The 24432-nt window shown below is 35.9% G+C and overlaps 1 protein-coding gene and 3 long non-coding RNA genes across 4 annotated transcripts; 1 reads left to right on the forward strand and 3 right to left on the reverse strand.

Moving 5' to 3' along the window:
• Nucleotides 1–104: 104 nt before the first annotated feature.
• LOC107834141 (uncharacterized) lies at nucleotides 105–1194 on the forward strand. Its single transcript, XR_001659926.1, has 3 exons — nucleotides 105–606; nucleotides 789–797; nucleotides 1183–1194. It is a non-coding gene; the product is annotated as an uncharacterized LOC107834141 (long non-coding RNA).
• On the reverse strand, nucleotides 852–9706 carry zpld1a (zona pellucida-like domain containing 1a). The gene is made up of 10 exons (XM_007540259.2): nucleotides 9292–9706; nucleotides 8780–9000; nucleotides 8358–8539; nucleotides 7842–7914; nucleotides 7445–7542; nucleotides 5791–5871; nucleotides 5514–5685; nucleotides 2691–2793; nucleotides 2035–2064; nucleotides 852–1427 (listed from the first exon to the last, which is right to left on the reverse strand). The coding sequence occupies exons 1-10, from the start codon at nucleotides 9440–9442 to the stop codon at nucleotides 1252–1254; spliced, it is 1287 nt and encodes a 428-aa protein (XP_007540321.1). The 5' UTR covers nucleotides 9443–9706; the 3' UTR covers nucleotides 852–1251.
• LOC107834140 (uncharacterized) lies at nucleotides 9702–24432 on the reverse strand. The gene is made up of 4 exons (XR_001659925.1): nucleotides 24211–24432; nucleotides 23520–23587; nucleotides 18692–18701; nucleotides 9702–9713 (listed from the first exon to the last, which is right to left on the reverse strand). It is a non-coding gene; the product is annotated as an uncharacterized LOC107834140 (long non-coding RNA).
• LOC107834138 (uncharacterized) lies at nucleotides 17710–18571 on the reverse strand. Its single transcript, XR_001659923.1, has 2 exons — nucleotides 18161–18571; nucleotides 17710–18128 (listed from the first exon to the last, which is right to left on the reverse strand). It is a non-coding gene; the product is annotated as an uncharacterized LOC107834138 (long non-coding RNA).

A 24432-nucleotide genomic window follows, 5' to 3' on the forward strand; every position in this document is an offset into this window, starting at 1 on the left:
ATACGACTGATATATTTTTCAAATAACTTTGTATTTGGAAAAAATTACAATCAATCGCCTAAAAAAAAGAGAAAAAAATTACAATTTTTTTTTCCTACCTTTTTTATGCCTTAAGAAAATAAAAAAGGAAAAAAATCCTGACACAAAGGATCATAATTCATGCATGAAAGGGTTAACATAATGAAGTGGGAGCACTTCATTCAGTTGGAACACAAGTAGTTCAGTACAGCTAAATGCATTAACATCTGTTTTTTAGGAGAGGTTCCAGTGGACTGGAAGTTGATAGTTGAAATCCACTTTGACCCTTTGAAAATAGAGATGATTATCTTTCCCTATCACTATGAAAAGGTATTTGAATGTATTTTCTTCAGCAAAGGTTAGTGACAAGAGGCAAGTCAGTGTTACAACTTACCTGTCACTGTTGAAGTGGAATGGACATTTTGTATGCTTTTAACCAAATCTTTTTGAATATGTTATGCATATGTTGTATTCTGTTTTGTACTTTATATTCCATGTCAATTGCCCTAAATAAACAGCACTTTTCTTCATTTGAGCAATGTTTAAAAGTGGTTTGTCGAGTTGAACAAATAATAATCCCTGAGTTCTGTCTCTCCAGTCTGTAATTCATTTAAATCTTTTTTCTTAAGATGTGACTGCTCCTCTTAAACTACACCCCAGACTATTAAAGAAAAACTGAACTTAATAGAGCAGCTTTCATTTTCATCAGGTCACAGGAAATTCCTCATCAGCAATTTTATGTCAGAAATCATTAGTAATTATTTTAAAAGGTACATTTGGTACATCAGTAATGCTTTTCACTCATTGTTTAGCCATTCTTGGAGTCACAAAAAAAACAAGCTGGGGACCACATGTTGATCAGTTCCTCATCAATGTGCTTGCAAGCAAAGTCATCAATGGAGAAATATGCAATCTATTTGCTGCCGGTACACCTGAATTTCCCCACTGAGAGACGATTGTTATATACGTATAAAGGAGCTTGATGTTTGATAGAACACACAGTCCATCATTGTCATCCAGTGTATGAAATTATCTGCAAATCTGAGGTGGCATATTATGATATATACAAAGTTATACAGTATATCTAAATTAATGCTCATTTTCAGCATAACAGTTTTCTAAATTAACATTTGTATTATTCTTGTAAACAACTACATGAAAAAGTATCTTGTCTCTTTGCATCCACTTGCTGAGTGTTGGCTTATTTGCCAACACTCAGCTGAGTTCCAGAGTTCAATTGAACGCCGTGTTTCGGACACCAGACACAGTAGTGACAGGAGAACTCCTGCCTTTTGGGAGCACTAGGGAGAAGAGGAAGAAGCAAATGCTTATAACACTCAGAATGATCACTGCTGAGATGAGTATGCTGGTCACTGTGTTCATGTGAAACTCTGGAGCATTCAGAAGAGCTGCAGCAGTGGAAAGAAACAAAGAAGTTTTTTAACTCTTCATATTTCATGCACACATTCTGTATTTGCTCTTGCTAAAACAGCAGTATGGTCATTTTCTATTATAATGCATGTGTAAAACAGCAGTAGTTGATGTACAAGCCATTCCCCACCCTTTTAAAACCAGTAGTCAAGGGAGTATCATCATAGTATTTTGAACCGTTGATGGCTCCCGTTTTAATTCTGTTATAAAACAACCAAATACGTCACTGGCAAGATTTTTATTTGATTTTTGGAAAAGTATAATAAGATTTCTGGAAATCAGTTCAAGACCCCATTATGAATTGAAATGACTCTGCAGTAGAGTCAAAAGTAATATTTTCAAAATTAGAATCTGCAAAAAATTACAATCTGCTTTCAAGTAAGACATGTATGTAAATGAAATTACATACATACATACTAACACAGCAAGTTATATCTTATTGTCTTCTCTGTTTCATACTGTACTTCATTCTTGTAAATATTTAGTTGATTTTATTTTCTAAATGTGTCAGAAAATTGTCTTCAAGATAAAACGTATTAAACAGTTTATTTAAGTCAAAGCAATAACACAAGTTGGAGTGCTTACCCAGCTGAGAATTATTACTTGGTGTTTGTTCTGCAAATAAAAAAAAGGTAATTACAATCAAGCCGTGAAGCTAAACTAACAACTCAAAACACTTTTAGACAAGCTATATACTTTTAAATGAAAACATAAATCGTCTCAGTAGTTATAACCATTGCATGAGACCTTTGCCTCAACTGAAAAATTCTGCTTTAACATGCTTATTAACAGTTAGATTCATCCATAAAACCTATATATGCAGTCCAAATCAATGAGATTTCTTAATATTTTTTTAGTGAAGTGGCAGCCACTTCAAAATTGCAGACTCTATTCCATAACCATGAAATTATTTATATTTATGTATTTTTCTTTAAATAACCCCAAGATTTTCAGAGGTCACCTTTTGACCACCCTTTCTAAACTTTCTGGGAGTACCACTAGCACAAATTAGCAATGCTGTAAGAGAGGCCCAAGGCATAAGAAAAACTAAACTCATAAGATTATCTGGAACAAACACATTTTCATTGAGCTTTGTTCCAGTGAGTTGAAACCATGTTAAAGAAGTGCACTGTTTAGAACAAGCCTTTGTGTTTTCATTTGAGAGCTGCTTCTTTGCAAAGAGCAGGTTGATTGCTGTACACAGGTTGGGAAAATTATTGAGGATGAAGAGTAGTCTGTACCACTTCGAGTGATGATGGGCCCCGCAGTCAGAACAGCATTTCCTGGTGACTTGCTTGATTGTTTCCCTTCTGAAATAGCTCTCTTTTTCTTGCTGCCACAGATCTATGACAAATAGCACATAAAAAAATCACTCACTGTGGCCATTAAGACAAACAGGTATGATAAATGTGGTTTCATTAATTAATTTAAGTTCCCTTTGCGATCACTAAAGTATTTTTGAACTTAAATTTAATATGATTCAGCAACTATAGTTTGATGATGAGAAAATATGTTATCTTTGTACAGCAAAGGCAACCATTGTTTATGTGTTTTGTGCTTGGTTACATGAAGCAGTCCCATCAGGAGCTTCAAACAGATGGATGCTTGGAAACTGAAACCGTAACCTTCCCCCTCAGTTCTAAGGGTGCACCGATTTATCGGCCAGCCGATTTATCGGTACTGATTTCCTTAATTTTGGAAGATTGGTGATTAGCCAATTTTTACATGTGAAGCCGATCTTTCCACCAATGTTATCAGTCTCGACAAAGGTCTAAAAATCAACCACTGTGCTTTTCTTTTCTCCCATGGGAGAGGTTTTACTGACAAACCGGCCGACCAGGTCATGTCTGCACATTTACAGTTAACAATAGTCACCCCATTGTTGCTCATTCAGCAGCTTTCTTCATATATTGAGCAACATATCAGACAAAAAACTGGTATCAGCCAAAATTGTAATAGGTAATTAGGCTTTATAAAAGATCGGTAATCAGCGATCGGCCAGAAAACTGCAATCGTTGCACCCCTACTCAGTTCTTTTTGTAGTTGTAATGTTAGGATGAACATAATATTCATCAATTGGCAGAATGTTGTGATTTTTTGTCTTTTTTATATATTTAAAGGTAGTGAAATTAAATGATTTTCCTATATCAGAAAATAGAAAAGTTAAAATAATTTGTTGGTCTATAGTCAGGAATCTCACATCTTAATGTAAATATAGGGCTTTCCATGATGTGTATTCATGAAATTTAAAGTTCACAGCAAAATCTGTGTATTTCATTATGAGTATTGGTGCTTTTTTATAAGTAGTGATAAGAACAAATATACAACTACATCTCAAACAGTCAGAACATTATTAAAGTTTGTTTTTTTGTGACTCACTTCAGAAAGTCAAACTTAGATATTACTATAAAGTATAAGATTACTTGTAATAGCTTACTTGTAATAATTAGAAGTATGGCTTACAGATAATGCAAACTCAAAATTTAATCTCAGAAAATGTATCACATAAGCTCAATTAAAAAGGATATTTGAAACAGAAATGTGTGGTTTCCATGTTCATTTCTATACAGTTAATACTTAGTTGGCCCCCCTTTTGCAAGAATTGCTGCATTAATGTGGCATGGCATGGAGGCAATCAGCCTATGGCTCTGCTGAGTTGTAATGGAAATCCAAATTGCTGTGGACAGCCACATTGCTTTGACGGTGGCCATCAAGTCGTCTGGGTTGCTGGGTCTGATGTCTCACATCTTCCAATTTTTAATAACCCATACATTCTCTATGGTCTTCAGATCAGGCCAATTATCTGGCAAATCAAACTCAGTAACACCATGGTTTGTATCTCCCATCTTGTAAACAGGTGCAACATCCTTCTAGAAAATGAAATCAGCATCTCTCTAAAACTTGCCAGCACAATGAAATATGAAGTAATCTAAAGTATCCTGGAAAGCCAGGTGTTGACTGTGGACTTTAGCCATATCATCTGCTGTCTAAGCCAGCAGATGATATGGCACTCCAAGTCATCAATGACTGTGAAAAGGACATTGGAGCACTGAACAATAATCCTATTCCTTTTTCTCAATAGCCCAGGTGAGATTTTTGTAGTCAAAGTAGTTCATGTTTAATATTGCTCTATTCATAGAGGCTCTTGTTGCGCTAACTCCAGCCTCTGTCCACTCAATGCGAAGCTCCCTCAAACTCTTGAATGGATTTTACTTAATTTTCTAAAAGCTGAAGTTGTCTCTGTTTCTTGGTGCACCTTTGCCTACTGCACATTTTCTTTCCCACTCAAGTTTTCAGAAAATGTTTGCATACAGCACTTCGAACAAATGGCTTCTTTAGCAATTACCTTTTTTGGTTTACTCTCTGTGTGGAAGAGAGAAGGCAGTTATTTACCCCATTTCAAAAGATCTTTTGTTTCAGGTGTGTTGAACCAATGAAATAACTAAAATGCAGCATACCAGTCCTTGAGGACTAATTTTGGACACCACTCATGGAGGCTCCAGAAATTTCAGTGAATTTTTTGAATAAATTCACTGATTACAGTCTGACACCATAAATTTCCAATATGTAACTTTTTCACAATATGTACATTTTCTGAGATGATGAATTTTGGGTTTTCATTATCTGTAAGACATAAACATCAAAATTACAAGAAATAGAGGCTTCAAACACTTGTAATGAATCCATAAATAAACATAAATATGCTAATAATTTTGCTTTGGCTCAGTTTTACATGAGACCAATCAAATAGAAAGTACTGTTGAACCCTACCACTGTTTGTATCCTGTGGAGCTGCTTCATTCAACCTCATGTAAACTTAAATCCAATCTTCAACATTCTCTTAATGAGTCCTTTTGAGTAAAAGGCTCAAAAGGCTAATGAATATGTAACACATCCCAACAGTGGATACTGAGGACCAGGGATGGAGACTAATGCTATATATTAGATGAATGTGTTGGATCCTGAGAAGGTTCCCACTCATATCCTTTCCATTTAAAAAAAAATCTGTAATTACACTTTGTTTAAACACTCTTCTGTGCATATGTGTTTTTTGTTTGTCTCACTGGCATGAGCATAGGACAGTCATCTGCTCGACATAGCTTGGTAACACAGTGCAGAAACACAGTGGACATCTTCTGATTCTTGTGCTTGACAAAACGGAATACTTCAAAGGCAAAGCGACCCATTTGGCTTTTCCCATTCTCAAGGACAGTGGTCTGTGGGTCCTTATCACAGCTGGCTCAGGAAACAAAACGTTATAAAAGATAATTATAAAAGAGGGCAAGTTAAACTTATCAACTGAACTGTATCAAAAAAAATGTTTTTAATACTTTGAGTTACCTAAAGAAAAGGTCATAGCGAAGCTCATCATTTGGGTTCCCAGAGGGTGTAGTATAACAGTAGTCCATTAGAACGTTCCATCTGTTTAATAGTAAAATATTATTTATTTGACTGAGAAAATTTATGCTAAAGTAATGTTTGTGTTTCCAGTTTCCACAGTGTGAAATCTACATCTGCTGGGGAATATGAAGATGTGATCATGTGTGATGTGCTTCCAGAACACTTACTGTGTGATATACACATTAGGCTGACTGCATCTATTCTAGGTGAATTTTGCTAGTGACTTTCGGTCCATATAATTTTTACAGGTAAGCAAATAGCATGAACAGTTTAAGTTTCTACAATATGTGGAAACTTAAAGTTGAATGCTTTAATTGGCATAATACATGAGTAAGTAGTAAGTGACAATTTTCTGTTCCCAAATTATTAATAAAGCAGTGAGAGATGGAAAGAAGGAGTACTAATGAATTATTATTGATCATAAAACATAGCAATGCCACAATTTTTCAAAACTAAAATCATATTTGATCTTCTCATAGAAGTGTCTTCAATACATTTAAGAAGCTGAGATTTTATTTCTGGCATTGATTTTCATCCGACTATGAAAATAAAAATAGTCTTCTTTTTTTTTTTGACTAAGTGATGGGAGGAAATACACTGAATTTTCTCATCTGTTGGTAACAGAGAGAAAATAAGCCACTGATTGCTGGAACAATGTTGTCTTTGTCAAATATGCTTGTACCATACGTCGAGCTGATCACTTCCAGTCAGCAAGTAGTCATGTCTAGACATTCATTCGTAAATATATCATTGTGAAAGCAGACAAAACTTTTTCAAAATGTATCCAAATTACAAACTAGTTGTTTCAAAATACAGCTTACATACCATGGAAACAAGCAGCTTTACTATAGCTGCCACTATCTTTCCAGGAGTTGAAAGTGGCTGCTCTGTCAGAAGAAAAGGGGATATTTCCGATGCCCTTGATCCACATTGATTTACATACAGAGGAAACAGGTTAATAGAGAATGCCATACACCCTAAAAAATGTCTCTAATTTACAGTAAAATACCTGCAAGTGTTTGTCAGAATTTTACTGTATAAACATGGCAAAATTAAAGCAACCACAGAACCGCAATCACAGTAAATTAGAGACTTTTTACAGTGTAATTAAAGTTCTCCATTCAGCCCTGTATTATTTATTTATTAATAGTATTGACTTTACTGGATAACATAATTCTGAGTTTAAAGCAGTACAATGGCCCTCAGAAGTTCACTACGTACCCCAATACTGGACTTTCTAAGCAATATAAAGTTGGAAAACCAGATCTCCTCCACCCTTATACTTAAATATTGGCACAACACTGTCTTTAGTCCCTTCCTCTGCTCTTTTTAAACAGTAATACCATTGTCAAATTTGTTGTTGACACAACAACAACAACAACAACAACAACAAACAGCAACAACAACTCAGCCTCCAGGGAGGAGGTCCTGCATCTGAGGTGATGGTGTGACAATAACCTGTCTCTGAAATATTGTAATAAAATTGATCACATAGAAGTAAGACTGACTGTGCAGCAAGAAAAAAAAATCCACTAACATTAGTGGGAAGTTAAAGACTAACAGTTGTTTTCATGTCAGGTTGACATGTGAGTACCTCTTGTCCAGGTTGGTGGCTTTGACAGCTGCAAACACCCGTGTCTTGAGGGTCAGTCCTGCTACAGGAATGGACAGCTGCTGAATGTATGACGAGTCCTATAAAGAAAGAACAATCACATTCAGATCTTCTTCCTGTCATTTGTTTTGTTCAAACACACCTAACAAAAAAGTCTAATCTGAGAGTTGGGTTTTTTTGGGCAACAATAATCAACATCATGAAGTAGAGTTCTGCATAATTTTCTCAAAAATAAAATCAAGGGTAACAAACCATCTATAGATGCAGAAAAAGTTTTAGGAAACTTGTGTCTTTTCATGCATCAATGTGAACTCTCATAAAAAGTATGAAACAAGAAAAAAGTTGACCATATTGTGAAAAACTATTATTTTGAACTTACATTGTAAAGCAGCAGATTCAGTGTGCTGATGAATGTACCATTGCTTTCTTTCACTGAGATCGCAGCTGATGACCTGTAGTGAAAGAAAACAAAATACTTCATCATAAAACTAGAATCAACTATGTTGATGCAAACATCATAGTTTTTCCATCTTACTGAGTTTTAGATGACTACCTTTGACATAATTAGACTCAAAATTGTTTAATGGCAGGTTTCTGGAAAGTTTATATTTAAAGTACAGTAATTCAATTATTTAATTTCTTAAAACTGCAAGTAGTATTAACATTTTGTTGTAGCCATTTTGGTGCACCTCTAATTGTATTCCAATACACAGAGTCCAGTACAGTCTTAAGTACATTGTTAAAAGTAAGTTGAGTTTACTTTTGCCAATTTAATAAAAACTGATATGAAATGTCAGATGGAATATAACATTTAATAATCCTAAAACTTCTAGCCTTCTTCTAGGAGCGCTAGAAGAAGGCTAAGACAACGTGAATCACAGATCATGAGACTTACGAGGCCAGCTGTGTGTTGTTGACCAAGTACTCCAGAGGATAACTGCAACTGTATTTGTAGAGTAAACCTGGGAGATAGCTGATGATAGTAGGTGGATCTGGGGTATCAATATAACCTGATATGTTTCCAATTTGCACCAGTGAGAGATTTCCATAGGCATTGGGTCCCTGAGCTGTGGACACCTGTGTTGAGGGAAACATCATCAGGAAAAGCACATCTTTTCAAAATAAGTCTGTGAGCTTAACGATAATGCAGTTTCACAAAAATACAAATTAGTTTTAATTAAAATGATAATAGAAATTTTTCCCTTTACATGAAATGTGTAAATGTAATAATCTCTATTCTTGGGTTTTATTTTTATTTCAGTCTTGGTTGCTTACATTCTAAATAACCTTATGACTGTTAAACTGTATTCTACTTACCACCAGGGCATTTCCACATGACTCCAATGTTGCCAAGCTAATACTAAAGATCACAACAGTAGGAAATGTGTTGTTATTAATAAATCCTCGACAATGTGCATCTCCATGATGACCATTTAGAGCTAAGTCTGAATCAGTGTAGCCAGAGAAAAGTACTGGACAAAAGTTGACCTTAAGAGTGACAGTTTGAACCCCACAGTACACACTGATATCCCGCTCAGCTGAAAGACACACATACACACAAACACATTTTGAAACACATCAAAAATACTTAGCATTTTGTTTTGCATATTCAATTTTTGCATATATCAAACCCACAGTCAACTTCTTCACTTCACCATTCACATTAGATTGTGAAATGTAAAAAGAAATGTATTGTTTCCTACATTCTAAAACAAGTAACATAAAATAATTTATTAAAAAATATACGATACAGCGATTTCCTTTCAGTAATTTGGTAATTTCTATAAAAGAAAATATGAACATCTCTTTTATTCCTTCCAGTTTCTCACCAGGGAAGCGACTATGAAAGTTGGCATCACAGTTGTATCCATTGAACTGAGCTCCCACTGAAAAGATCTGGCAAAAAATTAAAAAAATCCAAAATATATGTTCCATTTCAGTACCTGTAACACAATAAAAATCAAAGGTAAGCACAAGCATCTTTTCCTGTCAGCTCAGTCTAGCAGAGCGGGAAACAAAGAGTGCAATCAATAGTTTATTTTCATGTTAGTCAGAGTGGTAAATTACACAAATAAACCTTAACTTTCCAAAGGAGCTCAGTTTAAAGCAGCTAAATGTCTCTAACTTAGATTTGTTCTTATACATTAGTCTTCACTTTTCACTGATAGCTTTGGTAATTTAAAAAATTACTTAGGTACAGCTTTTCTTGGAAAATGTCACTGCACCATAAAATCTCCATATCTTATTACTGCTCAAAAATAAGGTAGATGTTAGTAAAGTCATGATAGATTCCCTGACTGTGGCGACAGTCAAAGTACTTACCATACCATACCTGGAAGCCAGCAAGTCAGTCCTTCTCCATAAGCCTGGAACAGACGAGGGAATGGTTTGCACAGCATCCCTACCTGACAACTAGAAACAGAGCCCTGCACCACAGGTGAAAAACAAACCCTACACATAAGGGCCTCATTATTTGAAGATGTCAACAAAAAACGGCTGTCCACATGGAACATGGGAAAATCCATCAAATCTGAATACGTTATACAAATCTTTTCACATCCTCAGAAATATGAGCAGGTTTTGAAGTTTCCCACTCATATCCTTTTGGCCCAATCTGGCTCACAAATGGTTAGTCACTGCAAGAGGTCTGGTGGCAGAGGTAGTGTTCGGGTGCGGGGGAAAGAGGGGGCTAATTACCTTCTCATCACTCCAGTGGTCTTGGTCTGACGATTGAGAAGTTTCTTTCTGCTGGGACCAGTTGTGGAATGCAAAACCAAGCACACAGACTCTGCAAGCAACTTGTCAAGCTTTGTGTATGGTGGCTTTCAGTCAGCACAGCAGCAGGCAAACTGCTTGGTGGGGCTGTTAACTGCTGCAGAATTGCAGAGCACAACCCCTAGACTTTGATTCCAACTCCTCGAATTCCCTTCACACAAGAAGGGCTATTTAAAAGAGTTTCAGTGGATTAACAGGTCTGTACTGTCCCATCTTCTATATGGAAACCAAATCTGATGTGGAAGAAAGAGGACACACAGGGTTCCAGTGAACATGGAACATGAGATGGACAGATAGTGGCATAGACCCCTCATTTAAGGCCCCGTTTACAAGACAATGATTTTGGGTGAAAACGGAAGAGTTTTGTTGTGTTTGTAGTGTACATTTATACAAAACCACCGAATGTTTTCTCTGACAACGGCACAGACTGAAAACGGGTTCCAGAATGCGATGTTTCTGAAACGTACCGATGTCCGTTGTTGTGTAAACAGAGAAAATGGATCCTTTCTTCCAGAGAATCCCCAGCTCATGCATAGTATGACGCAAAACATAGCTGCTTCCTACAATCCACAGAAGAAGAAGAAGAAGAAGAAGAAGAAGAAGAAACTACTCACAATGCTGGTGTTACTACAAGTAGTGTTTCCCCATCAGATACGGTTTCCTCAGCGTCTCTTCACCGCTCCGCATCGCCCAGGTGGCAAAATACACGGATGCTTGTTCAGCGCTCTAATCTAGAGAACTACGGACCAGCCCCAGCTCCAGACGAGTTTAACAGGGGGTGGTGTAATGGATAGTGAACCATTTAAATTAAGTTGCCTAAATTATTCAAATTTGTAGACTATTTATTGTAAATTATTTAAAGGACGTTGCAGATTGTCTAATAATGTCTGTTTTGATTACCACTGTTGGTGGTTTGTATTTTGTTTTGTTTACTTGTATTTGCACTTTGTAAAGTTTTTTGTTTTGTTTTGTTTTTTTGTTATGTACCACGCGGGCTGCCATAGCTAAATGAGGGCAGGCCCTATAAAAGCTGGCAAATCATTGTACCAATGAATGACTTGAACAAACTGTCAAAAATTTGCACTGTTAACACTTAGTGTTCCCCGGTGAAAGCAGCGAGGTACGTTTTATTTAGTTTTTTTTTGTGTGTTGTAAGTTTGTTTATATTCTAATATTTGTATATCTGTTTAGTTTTCACTGTGATTACGGTGACTGAGGTAATCAAGATGATTGAGATGACTGATGGTCCACATCAAAGAAAAATAAACAAACCTTGAAAATCACCCGTCGAGACCGCGCAGATTAATTCAAGTGCTGAGGAGCTGCTACAGGAAGCATCGACTTATTTTGGGGGGGCCAAAATGAGTCTACGTAGCTGAACAAGCTTAAGGTGCTGTATCGATATTAGCTAGTCATTGTTTAGCTGTCATTACCTGTATCCAACAGCTTTACTCAACTCAGTCGGTTAGTTTGGGGGAAAAACTGCAAAGTTATTTACGTTTTGCTGGTTTGCTGCCATTATTCTAACACACACCTGCAGCAGCAGCAGGTCTCCTTCGCTCCTGCACAGGTGTAAACCCAGCGCGCGAGCGTCTCAGCGTTCATGTCGCGTTTGAAGGCGGCTCGAAAAAACAGGTTACGACTTGTTAACAACGGATTAAACTGTTTTAACTACTGAAAAAGGTGACGGATATGGGAAGTGCGGAAGCTCCTATTGTATCAAATTGATATAGGAATAACAGACTGTTGGCCATTCCAAGGTAAAAACAATAAACAGCTTCCAGTCCAGGGAGGGGTGAGGGGGTGGGGGAATCAATGTCCCCCCAATGACTGCCCATGCCGCCGGGCCCGCTACGGACACCGTGAAAGCTCAAACAAGGTGTTTCAGCAAAGTTATCCCACACTTTTTCAACTGCTTGCGCCCTAATCAGACGCACATAGTGCGTGTTTTCTCCCAGTCTATAGGAGAACGGCACCTGATGGGGAAACGTGAATCCACGTGCCTTCAATTTCTTCAGTTTCAAAAACCTAGCACCAACTGGGCGCGGCAAGAGCATTACACGTTTTCGATGTGTACCGTTACTGTGTAAACAAAGATTGTAATTAGAACGTTTTCATGTAAGTGATCCAACAAAAACGGAACAAAAATTCAGTTATTGTTGGATCATTGTCGTTACTCTCAATGTAATTAGTCTCAATGTAAAATACCATGTGTTCTCTGACTTTTTTCAAATTATAATTCTAAATTCTATTCATTAAATTTGCTTAATCTTAACATTTTTCTGTATTCTGTTATTATGAAAAAAAAAACTTTACTGAAGCTGCCCTTACCTTTAAGAAGATGAAAAGTATCTATTCTAATCATTATTATCTAACTTGTGTTTCAAGTGGTGTCAAACACTTTCAAAGCTTATATTACATAAAAATAGCTGAAAGGGCCAGTATTATGTAAAATTGAAATTTTTTGATACCTAGATCGTTGCTTTGATCATTTTATGCTTTTTAGAGAAATCCTTAAATCTCCCATGGTAGTCATTTGGGGGGCCTAAGTTCTTGCTCTCACTGAGCACCACCTTTTCCACACAGCTCCTCCTTGGCGCTGCAATGTCCAAGCTTCCACATTACAGAACACCCTTCCCCTAAATTTTCCCCCACTTATCTCCTCCAGACTACTGCCAGCAGCAACTAGCAAACACCTGATAGAACTGCACATCTGCAAAGCTCATTACTATTTCTCAATTGAATGTGCTGAAAAATACTCAAACGTTGTTGAGATGACCTGCTGAAAGACTGTCGGAAAGAACTGCAGCTTCTTAAAGAGACAGTGGGCCAGTTTAAAGATTGCAAAGAATTTATTACAATATATTTAACAAAGTTCGGAGGAGGTAATTTTCCTTAAGGATTTTTATATTTGAGGTACCGAAATAAAAAATTATTCAAGGAATCGTTTCAGCCCTATTTTCTGGATAAAGTATCATGCACAGTAACGCCTTAAAAATATTAGAGTGGGAAAAACCAGCCGCTTGTCCTACTTTATTTTCTCTGAACAGAGGATCTGGGCTTTCAGCTATTGATAACTGATTGCTTCTTGTAGGTGTGGATTGTGTTGAAAAGTTTTACATTACAATCACTAATGTTTGCACTTTACAATTCAACATAGTGTTGAATTATAATGCTATGTAGCTGCCTGCTTCAAGCTGCCTGTGTTGTAAACAACCGTTTTCCACTGCTAAGCCGACCTGAACGAGATGACTGTTAACATTAATTCAGTATTTGGAAACATGGCCAACACAAACTGAACAGCTTTGTTTGCTTCCCACGCTGCCATTGCTAAAACTACAGGCAGTCTACAATTCTAAAACAGAGCATAAAATCAACTTCATCATTTACGACTTTTCCTTCTGTTCACTGATTGGCCCTTTGCTTGGATTCATAGTGGTAATCCAAGGAAAGGGGAGAAACCCCAGACTGTGCTGTAAGCGATAATAATTCTGAGCAAAATTGCACAGGAAGGCAATGATCATGTTTTTTTGTTAATTACATCGCCATGTTAATTCAAAACTATTAACACAAGTAATAGCACACGTCATGTTTCTGAGCCTCAGGTATTGATACATGTATGCTATTGTTGGAGTGCAAGCTATAGTTCCATATTACAGTTGATGGAAAAAGTTTACAGAGGTGGAGAATAATATTTATTGCCAAAGTTGGTTAAATGCAGCCTGTATAAAGTTACACAACTAATATCAGTTGAAGTCATTATTATATTTAAAAACTTAAATAAAACCTTATACAAAAATGATGGCTGAAAGATAATCAGGTTATATTGGGAGTCTGTAATGAGTGACAACAGGAGTGAATTCAGTTTTTATTAGACTTAGATCTAGTTCTTGTTGTAGTTAACCTGTTGTTCACAGGTTGTCATTCACACGAGAGGACCCAAGTTTGGGTCCTCTCGTGAATGACAGGTTAAACACCCCTGACTCCAGGGAATGAGGGTATGTGTAGCAAAGATAAAACTGAAAGTCTGTACCATTGTGCAGAGAAAGAATGTGGCAGCAGTCCTTCCAGTCATTCTGAGACTGTTCATGCAGCTCCTCCCACCTACAGCTGCCAATTGTAGTTCACTTTTCACATAGTAAGGAGATTTTGAGGAAGGTAAGTTCTTTGCTTTCTTATATTAAATTTGTTTTTGTATGGTGAAATTCTTTATGGTTTTATAATGTCCCTCTTAATTTTTTAGAACAGAAAGTTTAAGAAAGATTCATTTGCAAAAGAAGCAATAGTTGAACTTTTTTAGACATTCAAATATGAAAGAAGTACTAGTTGTTCCACTCCATCATTATCAAAAGAGAACTATGCAACATCGCACATTACAAATCTGATATTTCAAAAGCATTGTAATTAAATCTATAACTTAGGCTGTAGTTAGTAGTTATTAAAGCTGTCAGTTGTGGTGGTGTTTTATTCTGAACAGTTACTTGTTAATTTTGCTGTTATTCACCAACTTCACACTTGCTTGTTGTACAAACAAGTATTGATGCTAAAATTCACAAGAACAATTTAAGTTGTAGAGCACAAAGTTCTCTAACAAAGTACTGGTGATTAACTGGGATTAACCATAGCTGAAGTTGCATTTGGAAAAGTTACAAAATAGTAGGCTACTTCTAGACATTTAAATTGTTTTTGATTACTTATCTCTTTAGAGCTGAAGATGAATATTCTCATCTCTCAGGGAAGTCTTACAATGAAAACAAGGAAATGACTACTATTTTTAAAACTGACTGCCATTTTTCACAGCCAGGCCTTCACACTTTAGGAACTGGACGTGCCACGTTCCTTTTTTTAAATAAACAAAGTAATGTAGTGCTTCTATTTTTTTAACATGATATGCAGGGTTGTTTACAACTTGCCTCACCACTGCACATTTAAGATTAAATATGATGATCTGCAAGACCATAGCAGCACTGCAGCAAAATAGCATTAGTTCCACCTTTTGAAAAAGTGCTTTTACCCATTTTTAAAATAATTTATTATTTTAGAACTTATAAAAGTCTACTCACTTACAATACAAACAGAGATGCATCCCCTGGTACATCACATCCAAACAGTGTGTGTACAACACTTACTATAAATAAGGAAGCAAATGTTTAATCATTCTTGATGAGTGTATTACTGTGGATGTTTTTAAAGAAGGTTTTGGCAAAGAAATTGTTTAATTTTTAATGCTGCTGTGCAATATTAACAGGGCAAGAATCAGCTGATACTGACAAAAAATATTTTAAAAAAGTAACAGTGAAAGGCTGCGATTGCTTTACTTTGGAAGTCTGAAGTAGGAACTTGGACATTAGAATGATGTAACTGATCCTAGCTGCTCAGCTGGGTCTCTGGTTCCTGGTCCCTCGGCTGTTCCAAGCTGACTGTTCCAAGGACTGTCTACTAGAGTTGTCAAAATAATTGATACTTTGCTCTAGTCAAAGCTAAGAAAAGGTTAAAAAAGGAGGTCCTGGGTTTGAATGTCAGCCCAGAGTCTTTCTGCATGAAGGTCCAACTTCCTCTCACAGTCGAGAAACATGATTATTAGGTTAATTGGTCGATCTAAATTCTCCTTAGATATGAGTATGTATGTGCATGGCTGTTTGTCATGTTTGTCTTTGTGTCTTACATAAAAAATAGATCTGCTCCTGAAAGTTTCAAACACTATGAACATGTAAAGTATATCCATTTTAGAACATGTACAAAACAAGGCAAACAAAAAACATTGTTTCTCTGGTATTTCATCAGGCAGATGAACAGGTCAAAAATGAAATCCTAAAGGATACCACATACTAAGTCTAAAAGCTAACTCCTGTATTTTCAACAGTGAAGTAGTTAATCTCCCAGATGACAAAAGCTCATGTTATGTGTTTTAAGTATTGCCTTTAAAGGCACAACTTGCCCAATAGTGGAGTTCTGTCAGTGTTTTTCGGGGTGCACAGTTTCAAACCATGCAACATTCAAGTTATGCAAAACTTTAATTCAATTCAGTTCTATTCATTTCAAAAATACTTTATTAATCTCAAAAGAAAATTGGGATTAATAATTCAATTCAAAGAATTGTTGTACATGGGCTGATACCTGATTGGCTTATGTTTCATTGTCATAACATGATTTATGTGGAAGGTTCAACCACCTGAGTCAAACTGAAGTGGATAACTTCATGCAGGATGGTGCATTGAGTGATGGCATAGACCATGATTGACTTGGGTTTTCTGACAGAGGAAGAGCAGAAGACCATTATGTCTGTGCTGAAAAGAGATACCGAGCTGAAAAAGGCTGAGGAGAAACGGGTCCAGTGAGTATCTAAATCTGATTATTTAGTTCAGTTCATCAACATACCTGAAATACAACAGACAAAAGTTCCTGTTCATAATAATTAACGTAATATGTGTGTAGCCCAGTTTTAACTGTGCTATAAAGTACAAACTGAAGCATTAAACTAGCTCATGGTAATATTTAAATTTTCAAAAACAATGTGCAATTGAAAAAATGAGAATAAATATGCAAGATAAATATAATAAATATGTTCTATAAAGAGAGAATAATGTTTTTTTGTCACTTCAACTTCCCCCTAATTTATACTCCATTCAGATTTGCTCTGCTCAGATATGCACTCATTTTAATCAATGAGAGCATTTACATGGTGTGACACTTCCACAGAGACATCCGCCAAAATTAGAACTGATTCCATGTTTGCCAGACATTGAAACAAGTTTCAAAGATCATACTACTCCAACAGGAAACTGCACAAGTACAGCATCCGTATTTTCAAAATAATTCACTAAGACAGACTATATTTGCTCAAAATACTGGCAAATGTGAGTTAATTAATGCAAATGTGGGTGTACTTATACATATATGCTGTGAAACTACATGGAACTATTCTATTCTATAGAATAGTTTCTCAGGGCTCTGTCCCTGTACTATATTCCTACCCAAAGTCTTGGGTTGGGATAACTCATGTCAGCCTCATCACTATTACAGTATTTGTAAATAATAGCACTTGTAGCATCTGAACATCAGAGGTCAATGGGGTGTATGCCACGGACTTCCGTTTTAGCACTTCCGCATTTTTTTTCCACATAGCCTGCTTCCGGTACACAGGTCACTCTGTGTTAGAGATGGAGTTTTTCACTTGGTCCTTGCTGGATTTGCCCACAGTAACCGTTAACCATTTTAAAAACAAAAAGCAGCAGGAGGATGTAACTTCATAACCTCATTTTCTAAGCAGAATCTCAGAGGGAAAAAAAGAGAAATTACGTTGTGTAACGCAAGAACAGATTATAGCAGTCAAGTGGAAAAATTCACTCTAACGTGGATAATNTGCTGCCCTTGATCCTGATTTATTGCATTGGTTTACTGTTTTATGAATGTGTTCATTGTTCTGTGCCTTTCAATACTCAGACTTCTAAGCTTTTCTTACCATTTCATTCCATTTAACATTGCATCCTTTCTGTAGTTCATTAACTTTTAAATATTACATAGAAATTTCAGTAAGTTTGGTTTATAAAACTAACACATTGTTTTATGCATTACTCATTATGGGTTCATTGACTTTAAAGGATAGTACCTTAACATTTCTAATTTTACTTTATTAAGTTTTAAGTAATATCTACCTTTTATCCATGTTACATTTTATTCATTTTAAATATTAACCTAACACTTTATTCATTTTTGCATTTTATTAAGTTTTGAAATATCACCCTAACATTCTATTCAATTTACATTTTGGTTAACTAACAACTTAGTGAATATAATTTTAATATTTTTTTACTTTAAAGATGAAAATTATATCCTCCTAACACTTCACCCATTTTATATTTTCATAAAATCTAACATTTATTCTTTTTAACTTGGATTACAAAAATATATATAAAAAAACACAAAAAAATTTCAGACTTTGTTCTTTAATAGTTCATTACCCTTCTATGGCATGGCGTTGACCTGAGGTAACAAAAAGAAATAATAAATAACAAGCAACATAAAGGTAATAATAATATTTGGTTCCAGAAAGTGTCATGGTCCGACTTTATGATTGATGTGTAATTACAGATGATGAAGCTCTGACAAAACTGCAAAAATATTTTCTTCTACAAAAAACAAAAAAAAAAAAGTCATGCCATGGATGGTTGAATTTCCTTTTCCTAATTTTAACTCTAACATCCTTTAACAATTTTATTTCCTTACGTGTTCTTCATTAGATTGTAAGAGAGACATTGTGGTTTCGATCCACCGCCTAAGAGGCATAGGGGTGCCCTGTCCGTTTTTACCCCCAAAATTGAAATGNATGATCTCATATCCATCACCGTCTTGGTGACATTATGTCTGTTCTAATGATCCAGAGTTGCTCAACAGTCCTCTTGCGTCTAACCTTTTCTTAGGAAAGTTGAAGTTTAGCAATAAGGCCTTGGTCACCTCTGCCATCCTATCAGTTCCTCTTTTCCCCTGACCTTCACCTACCATCTACCTCCAACACATCATCAGTGACCTTTAATTACAGTTACACATTTTTACACCATTTCAAGTTCAATGTCAAAATCACATTTATAACATTTTAGTTTCTCTGATTTAGCATTCGTTTATAATTTTATAATAACCATTACTTATTAGTTACTCTTATTATAGTCATGTGAGTTATTACAGACATTAATGGAAATCTAATTATTTGACACCATGTTACAGTTACTTCTTTCACCTGTAAGTATTTCCACAAGTGTAAGAGTAAGTGCAAATATTCTTATAATCACACCAATATCAATCATTGGTTAAACCAATATTAATTATTGGTTTAATCATAAGTTATTATTAATTTAAGTATTTTACTCTGGGTTTTATCCAATTACTCAAAATGTTTAGATTTTATTCCTTAAACCCTTAATGCTTTGAAATGAGTAATCTGAACTATTTTTATCCACATGCAGGCTGGAAGCTTTCTTCCTCTTTCTTCAGGAAACCTGCTCTTCTTGTTCCATGACTCTCTTTCTGTCTGATTATGATTTTTTATGATTAAATAGAAAAAAGTAGAATTAAAGCAAAGTTTGCAGGACACAATAACAACACACACAACCAGATTATTTTTTTACAGTCTGACTCTACTGTTGAGTCTTGATGTCACCTGTGTATTCAATTTTAAAGGTAACTTTATTCATTGTTATTATTAAACTAAAATCTCCAGCATGGGGAAGTGGGATGAGCTCGACTTTTCTCGACATTAGTAAATAAAATTTTACATTTTGTTAAGAACCAGTTTTGATTTTCAAGTTCTTTCTAATATTGACTGCAAATCTTTCACCTGCTCTTCAGAATTTGCAACAATTTCAATACCAAGAAAAAGACTCCCCATCTCTGCATCAAAACTTGTTGAATGACGTGGACTCTCCTGAGCTTGTGCATGTGTCAGAGAAGAACCTTTCTGAGACTGAGAAAGTGCATGGCTGTGTGACCCATTCCCACATCTCTTATGTAAAGGTTAGAATCTGGATATTATTGTTTTCATAGGCTTTTCTGTGTTTTATTTGCATTAAAAGAAACCACACAACACCAACCGTGATCCTATCTCTGTAACCTCAAACATAATAAATAATTTGCACCTCTCACTAAATGCTATTGTCCACTTTTTAAGAGTGTTTTGGTAAAAAAAAAAAATTGCCAGTCACTGTTAAGGCGGGAGTCACTCAGTCTGGTTAATTAGTATTTTGCTGAAGAAGGCAACCTTTCACACCCCAGAAAATATTTACATTTGTTATCAGTTCAGCAACATTTCAACAAGATTTTAATGATCGCACTATGTTTTTCTATCATGTTAGGTTAATTGTCTATCATTTAACATGAATGATAGAGAAATCAATTTTCTTATTTTTAGTAAACTTATTACCAAATATGCGGCATTTTGAACAAAATATCTTGCTACATCTAACAAACATTTGTTGTTCAATAGTTAAATTCAACTTTCAACTTTGTTTATTCTTAATGATGTTCTTATCAGAAAGGCTGATTCACAAAGATGAATCAGCCTTTGATTCATGAATCAGCCTTTGATTCATGAATCAGCCTTTGATTCATGAATCAGCCTTTGATTCATGAATCAGCCTTTGATTCAGCCTTTGAATCCCAGACTTTTTCTATTTGTTGTTCACTACCTGGTGGGTAGTTCGCATGGTTGCTTGTGTCACTCGTTTGTCACCAGCTATGTACGTTGCCAAACAGGTTGGCAACGTACATAGCTGATGTACATTATACATCCCTATACAAGGCATGAAAGGTTTGGTGAAGCCTTTGGTGCTTCACCACTTCAAAGCCTCCACTTCATAGGCTTTGAAGTGAAAGTTATTTTGTAATGTTATGATTTCAATTTCCAACTGTCCAGGATCCAAGCTGAACATTGTGTTTAGCTGTTCAGTAATGCATGCTGTGTCCATGTCCATGAAAGTATCAGAAACAAATGAAACACATGGCTCAAGCTGATCAATATCACACAGCTTGTTCTGAAACTCTTGCCCAAGTCTGTTTTTCTTGAGAATATTTTTCTGCAACTTTGTCAAATGTCTCAGATGCAGAAGCATTGTCTTTCAGAGCCATCTCCACAGAGGGAAAGTGCAGCACTTTTTCTCTGCAAGTGCACAGAAAAAAATGTTAACCTGGGCTCTTAGTCATCACCTGAAAGTGAAAAATTAAGCAAAATTTGGCCCTTGTAGTTGCCACCAGTTGGACATCAGGAAGAGTCAAGATTACATCAGTTCCATATTTCTCGTTTTTAAGCACAACTTTTGCAATTATCATTGCTCCTTTCTTTCAGTCTGAAAATGCCTTATTTTCTTAAATAAGAAATTTGTAGCTCTAAATGAGGCTTGCATTGCGTTTTGGAAGCATTTCCCCATTCTCGTAAAAAAAAGTCTAGTGTTTGATTAAATGTGTCTTGAACTCCCAGACTTTTTCCATTTGTAGTTNCGGAAATACGTCACCACCTCTCGTGGCATATACCCTATTGTAACTTTAAGCATGATCATCTTGAAAGCTACTCTGTAAAATCTAGCAGAAGATCCCTGATGGGAGACATTTCCAAGTATTTGCATCAGAGATGGGACAACATTTCATGCTCTAAGTGGTTCAAAATATGACCATACAGTTACTGCCAGCTTTTTAAACCTGAGAAGCAAAATGCCTCATGTAACTGTACTGCAGGTCAATAGTCAATGATTACCTCCCTAGCACTTTCAAGCTGGTTAGTTGATTCAATTCCTTTTCAGATTCTTCTATTACATACAAAGTCAATCCACTTGTTTTCCTAACCAGTGTCGTATAATTCATCCACTGACTATGGATACATTCATAAATTATTTTCCTAAAATGATTCATAATTTAACATTTTATTTGTAGCTTGGTGTGCATTTATTCTACTATTATTCTATCCTTTATCGTGACACAATAGTATATACAGATAATTAATGGAGTTACACCAAGAAATATTTTAGGCCTTTATCAACATAGCATGTTCCCCAGAATGTGAAGTCAAAGTGACATGTTTCAGCTTTCCCAGCTGAGCACAAACTTCATGCACTTCGTTTCCACAGGCATCTCAGGAGAATCAAGTGTAACCTGTTAAAAGGGATATAAAGTTGTTATTCCTATGTTATCAATTTTCTACTGCCAAGTCTACAACCGCAGGAAAACAAAGTAAAAGAAACTTAACCTTCTAATCATAACCTTTGATAAATATTCATTGGAGAAATGTCAAGTTAATGAGCTAAAACATATTGTTATGGCCACTCTTGCATCACAATAAAGTCCAAAAAACAAAAATGCAAGAGTAGTCTTTTAGGAGGAGGTTTTCAACTCACTCAAATAAAAAATAAAAAGCACTCGCGGAGACTTTTCTTGTTTCAAAGGGGTTTCTTTTACTTATAAAAATAACAAAAAATAATCTCCGAGTTTCAAATATAAATGCTCCTTTTTCGTGATGTTGTGGTCACTTGGTATTGCTACATCCACCACAACGGCTTTCCTCTGTTCTTTATCCACCACCACAATGTNTTTTTGGGCTCTTTTAGAGCCCAACAGGGGGTGTTGAGATGCTTTACCAAGGCCGAGAAAGAGTCACACGCTGTTAGACAAAGGGCCTATAGTAAAGAGTTACATTTTTTGATTCTGTTAGACACTAAAGCATATTTCTCACGAGAAACAGAAACTTATCAGGACACAGAGACATGGTGTGATTTCAGGGAGTGTCTTCAGTTCATATAATCAGCTACCCTCCTCTTTCTCCTCAGACGCTGCACAGACTTTTTTAGAAACTCTTCTCGGATGTAATGGTAAAGCGTCTCCTTTCAGCGCTGAAAGTTAATAAAATAAGTAAAGTCTGAATGCTTTTCTTGGCTGATTTTATGTTCCGTGTGTCAATACAAATTATGATTCATCGATTGAGATTCTCGTTCTCAACAGTAGTTATTTGAGATTTTCTGTGTTTAGTCCCGTTTCCCTGTGAGTCTCTGTCCTGTCCTCCCTGTTGATTGATCCCAGCTGTGTCTAGTTTCCCGATTACCCTCCTCGTGTATTTAAGTCCACCTGTTGTCGGGTCCTCGTCTAACGTCATTCATTCGTTGTTTGTTTGCTCCCAGTACTTCCTGTGATTTTGAGTTTGTTTTCCTGGTTCTTTATTAAACATAATTTTCATTATGACTACCCGGGTTCACTGGCATCTTTCTCACCTCCAACCACCGCACATCATGACAATCACTGTGTTATGGCTTTAGGATCCATACAAATCTTTATCTTGCTTGGAGTGACAACCTTCACTATGTTATTCACTCACTGAGTAGGCTCCGACTGCTTTTGTAAACGCTAGTTAAGGCTAGGCGCCTGACTACAGCCAAATATAATAATAGGCACTCAGATAGGTTCGTCTATGGAGCCCGTGGGTGTGAATAAAACACAATCAAACAGAAAGTAAATTGAAGTTATTGTATTTAAGCTTGTGTTTTTTTTTCCATATATTTAGGAAGATATGCAATAATAATGATATTTATAACAGTGATTTGCTATAAATATAACCAAAAGACACAACCAGGGAAAAACAACAACAAAAACAATAAACCCTGATGACACCCAAGAGTTTTTTTCTATTTTGAGTCCATTTGTGAGTCCAGAGTGATTAATGGTCCATCAATCAATTGACCGTTTTTTTTGTCCATGATCCAGTGCAAATAGATCCAGAATGAGAAAGTAGCTTGGTTCGTTTAACTCCTACCGCAAAGCTGCGGTGATCCTTAGCTCGCGATCCTGGGTTGACACAGGGGTGGAAAAAAAAACCCCGACCTAAACAAGGTCATAAATATAAATAAAACAAATTAGCTTTGACATTCAAACAGGGTTAAACTATTATCCAAAATAACTAAACATTCAATAACTACAAAAAATAAAATAAAATAGCTATATTCCATAGAGTATTTCTCGGGAATCTTTTAAATGAATTTCAAATTAAAGACCGAGATCAAGTTTACAGATTCAAATTAAAGTTACAAATCAAGGGTACAGATCAAATTAAAGTGCACTTTCAAATTGTACCCAAGTTTAATTGACAACAGTGTCAATTAAACTTAATCGACCTCTGTATTATTTCAAATTGTTTTCCTGTTTTCCTTTTGTTTCGTTGCGCAGCTCAAAAAAAAAAAAAAAAATCAAACCCAGATTTCTATAGGCCGTCAACAAAATAAATGAGAAGTAACTAAAATTATCCTAAAAGGACAAATTTACGAAAATCAAAGGGCCCATTTAATATTTTGACAATATATAATCTATTCGGCCACAAAATTAACAAAAAACGAATGACTTTTTAGTCAATAACATCAATTTTCAATCATTAACACATAAATTGAGTGGGCGTGTCGCCACCGTATTTCTATTAAAAAGAAAAACCCAAAGCACTTAAAACAACTCACCGTCGAGCGGTAGATAGAAAAAGCCCAATTAAATCTTTCGGCTGCGTTGTCAAGCCTCGATCCAGCTGTATTCTTCCAAACGTTTAGAAGACGCCAAGATGAGCAGCTAGCCACAGCGACAGCAGCAACAGCAATGGAGATCTGAGTTCACCTATGACCCGGAACTTAAATTGTGCCGTCACTTTGACCCGCCAAAATAAAATATGGCTTAATTATTTTGTG

This window comes from Poecilia formosa, unplaced genomic scaffold (assembly GCF_000485575.1).
Source record: "Poecilia formosa unplaced genomic scaffold, Poecilia_formosa-5.1.2 Scaffold530, whole genome shotgun sequence".
NCBI lineage: Eukaryota > Metazoa > Chordata > Actinopteri > Cyprinodontiformes > Poeciliidae > Poecilia > Poecilia formosa.